The following is a 3,326-nucleotide window of genomic DNA, read 5'->3' as shown; positions in this document are numbered from 1 at the left end:
TCCAACATAATTAGGAGTTAACTACATTCTCACTCAACCCCATCTGTCTCCCCTACAGTTGAACTACTTAGTTTTAGGGATTACATCCCTGTGAGCCCAAGATCTTCATGTATTTAACAATAACTCTTAACCTGTCTACATTGACGCCTCCTGAAGATCTCAAAGCAGTTTATTAACAGTTAAGTCTCACAACACCCCTGTGAGGTAAATATGGCATTATCACCAATTTACAGAATCAAGACTTTTGTGAATGCAGCACTATCACATGCAAGCATTCACTCATCTACAAGGGCAGCTTCTTAACCTTCAGCCTTGAACAAAAGAACATTAGTGTTCCTGAAATACTCCAATCTTAAAAGTTTGTATAAGCATAGCCATGGGGCTAGGGAGTGGGGAAGATTAAAGCAAAGTGCTAGGTAGATTGCTGCTCTGCCACCTCAGACAGGTTGTTTTGGAATGTTTATATAGATGACTGGACTGGCTGAACCGTTTGCCACACTTTAAACAGGCATAAGGCTTTTCTCCTGTATGCACACGAATGTGCTTCTTACAGTCTGTTAGGGTCAAAAAAGTCTTGCAGCAGATCTTACAGGCATATTTACGAGCACCTTCAACAACCAAGACATTATGTTCAGATAAGGCCTTCTTACATTTTGAAAGAACATCTGCAGATGCCCTTGTCAACTGTGGTGGACCAGGTTGTGAAGGATGCCCATTTTCAAAAGAAGTGGTTCCATTGACTAACAGCTGGGAACTGGAAGTGTTATCTTGTAGCTGGGAGCTCCTGACAGAGGTCACAACAGGCATTTTGGGGGCTATGCGACGATAGCCAGGAAAGCTACTAGCTCCACCTCTTACAGATCCCATCACTGTCCTTGATGAAGAGTGCAAGCTCAAGCCTGACCTTGGAAAATCCATACCAAATTGTTCTGCAGCCCTATACCCAGAAGTCTGTACACATGGAAAAGCCATTGCATCCTGCATTGGTCTAACAAAATGAGAGTCTGCAGACTCACCGAATTGATTCTCTACATGACAAACTGTAACAGAGGATTGACTACTAGCAGTCCCAGACTCTGTACTAAATCGGTAAGAGGCATCACCATCCATTCTGTAGTCCCTTGTTGTATTCGGAATGTTATTGCTATTTTGACTTGTGCCAAAGTTACCACCTTTGCTTTTATTCAGAAAATTTGAGATACTGAAAGTGGACTTGTGTTCCAGGTTATTTGACACTTCCATAATATGGATTTCTCCCACCCTATCAGTACGATCACGGCTTTCAGGACTCAGTTCTATCTTCTCTGTGTTCACCACTCCTCCTTCCACTTCAACAGACTCGCTTCCTTCTGCTTGAGAAGTGACATCACTCACTTCATCTTGAGGCTCTGGGGAACTCAAAGGCTCAGATTTAACCACCACCCCAACATGCTCTTTTTCATTTAGACTGACCTCTGGATTTTTGCATGGGAAGTTGTTTTTTTCACAAGTAGCTTCCTGATCAAAACTAGTTTCCACTTGTATTACCTGAGATGAGATGGATATCTGTGAAATGTTTCCTCCACTGTTGTCTGACTGGCTGGGCACTTGAGCATCTTCTTGAGCACCAAAAGACTGATCAAGGAGAACAGTATTATCTACTTGTTTATCAGTAATAGCATCAGCCTTAGAATTGTCCACATTCTTCAGTGAATCTGGTGAAAAAAAAAATTCTTGTGAATGAACTACTGACTGTCTGCTCTCTGGAGTAACTTCTGAAATGGACTCATCTATGGTAGGTCTGATTCGCTGTCTGGCCTGATCATCAGAAGACTGTTTACACTTGTGGAGATGCCGGATAGGAAAGGTAGTACATTGTTCTATGTTACTTCTCATCAATGAGCTCATGGTATTTAGTTGTTCCTCTGTGCTCCGAGTGGAATTTAACGCAGAGCTCACAATGTTCAGCCCAAGTTGCTGAAGCATGAAAGAGCTTTGGATGCGTGCATTTTGCTCCTCACCTCTATCATTAGGTGGAGACATTGGTAGTGTCCTGGTAGTAAGGTAGTGTTTACATGCTTTAACAACAGAGTTCAAATGTAAATGAGAAGCAGCCAGCAAGACATCCATTACATTGCTCTCCCCAAGCATTAATGTAGAAGTGTACATCATGTCAATCAGGGCAGCAAAAGCTTCTGCTGTCACAACTTCACTGTCCAGCTGAATCACGTTCATAGTTTGATCACACTCTGCTACAGTAAAGAGAGCTCGGAAGTGTGTGCTACACGCTGCCAGAACAGAGCGATGGGCTTTGAAATGTCTGTTTCCCACCACAATGACACAGTCACAAAGTTGGCCATGAAGCCTCTGGTAGTTTAGCTGCTGAAAGACTTGCTCGAAGTGTCCTGGAAAATCCATAATTCTATAAAATAAAGCATAAGAAGCTATAATGCTAAAAACTGATTGGGTTTGACTTAGATCACAGTGAGAACAGTTTTAAAAAAGTTATGTCTAAGAGACAGATGACCAAAAACTTACCTTAATTTCCCACTAACATATTGATATTATACTTATGCTGGCAACCCTGTGAAGAAGCACAAAACCAAACAAAAGAACCCAAAAATCTGTTGCTAAATATGTTATTGAGTTAACATAGTATAGTAGCTAAGACCACATTGAACATGTCACAGGATGCTCTACTGTGAGCTGAATAATTCAATGTGGTTCCTGTTAATTCCTGTTCAAACCTCTTCCATAAACCATGCATGATGTAAAAAATTCAACATGTGAAGAAGCCAACACAGTCTTTGATAAATTGTTCCACATATTGAAAAATTTGAGCTTTAATTCTAGTCTGAATTGGTCTAGACTAATCTTCAGGAGTATACAAAAAGCTGCTTGATATCTGTTACACCACAAAAAACATCATTCAAATATCTGCCTTTGGAATAGGAAATAGAGTTATTATTTTCATGTGTGTGCAGCCACTACAAACAAGTTCATTACAGAACTCCAGATAGACATATAACCTTGTACTGTGTTTATGTGTAAGGTTTTGTTAGTGGGGGGCTACAAGGGTGGCTTCTGTGAGAAGAAGCCTGAAGCTGCCCCCAGTTTCAGCTGGCTCCAAGATTGACCTGCTGATGGCCAAAGCTGAGCCAATCGGTGACAGTGGTAGAACCTCTGTGATAAGAAAGGGTAAAAAAACTGCTGTGCAACAGGAGTGAGAAAATGTGAGAGAAACAACCCTGCAGACACAAAGGTCAGTGAACAGGGAGAGGGAGGAGGTGCTTCAGGCACTGGAGCAGAGATTCCCTTGCAGCCTGAGGTGGAGACCATGGTGATGC

The 3,326-nt window shown here is 41.8% G+C and overlaps 1 protein-coding gene across 1 annotated transcript; it reads right to left on the bottom strand.

Annotated features, from left to right (window-relative positions):
• Nucleotides 1-399: 399 nt before the first annotated feature.
• Nucleotides 400-2,397, bottom strand: LOC104533129 (zinc finger and BTB domain-containing protein 5-like). The gene has a single exon (XM_010184586.1). The coding sequence runs from the start codon at nucleotides 2,395-2,397 to the stop codon at nucleotides 400-402; it is 1,998 nt and encodes a 665-aa protein (XP_010182888.1).
• Nucleotides 2,398-3,326: the final 929 nt, after the last annotated feature.

This window comes from Mesitornis unicolor, unplaced genomic scaffold (genome assembly GCF_000695765.1).
Source record: "Mesitornis unicolor isolate BGI_N332 unplaced genomic scaffold, ASM69576v1 scaffold9265, whole genome shotgun sequence".
Taxonomy (NCBI): domain Eukaryota; kingdom Metazoa; phylum Chordata; class Aves; order Mesitornithiformes; family Mesitornithidae; genus Mesitornis; species Mesitornis unicolor.
This window is presented reverse-complemented; position numbering and strand designations above follow the sequence as displayed.

Excerpts from the sequence above, each read along its gene's own strand:
- LOC104533129 (XM_010184586.1), bottom strand. The coding sequence starts at position 2,397 with ATGGATTTTCCAGGACACTTCGAGCAAGTCTTTCAGCAGCTAAACTAC.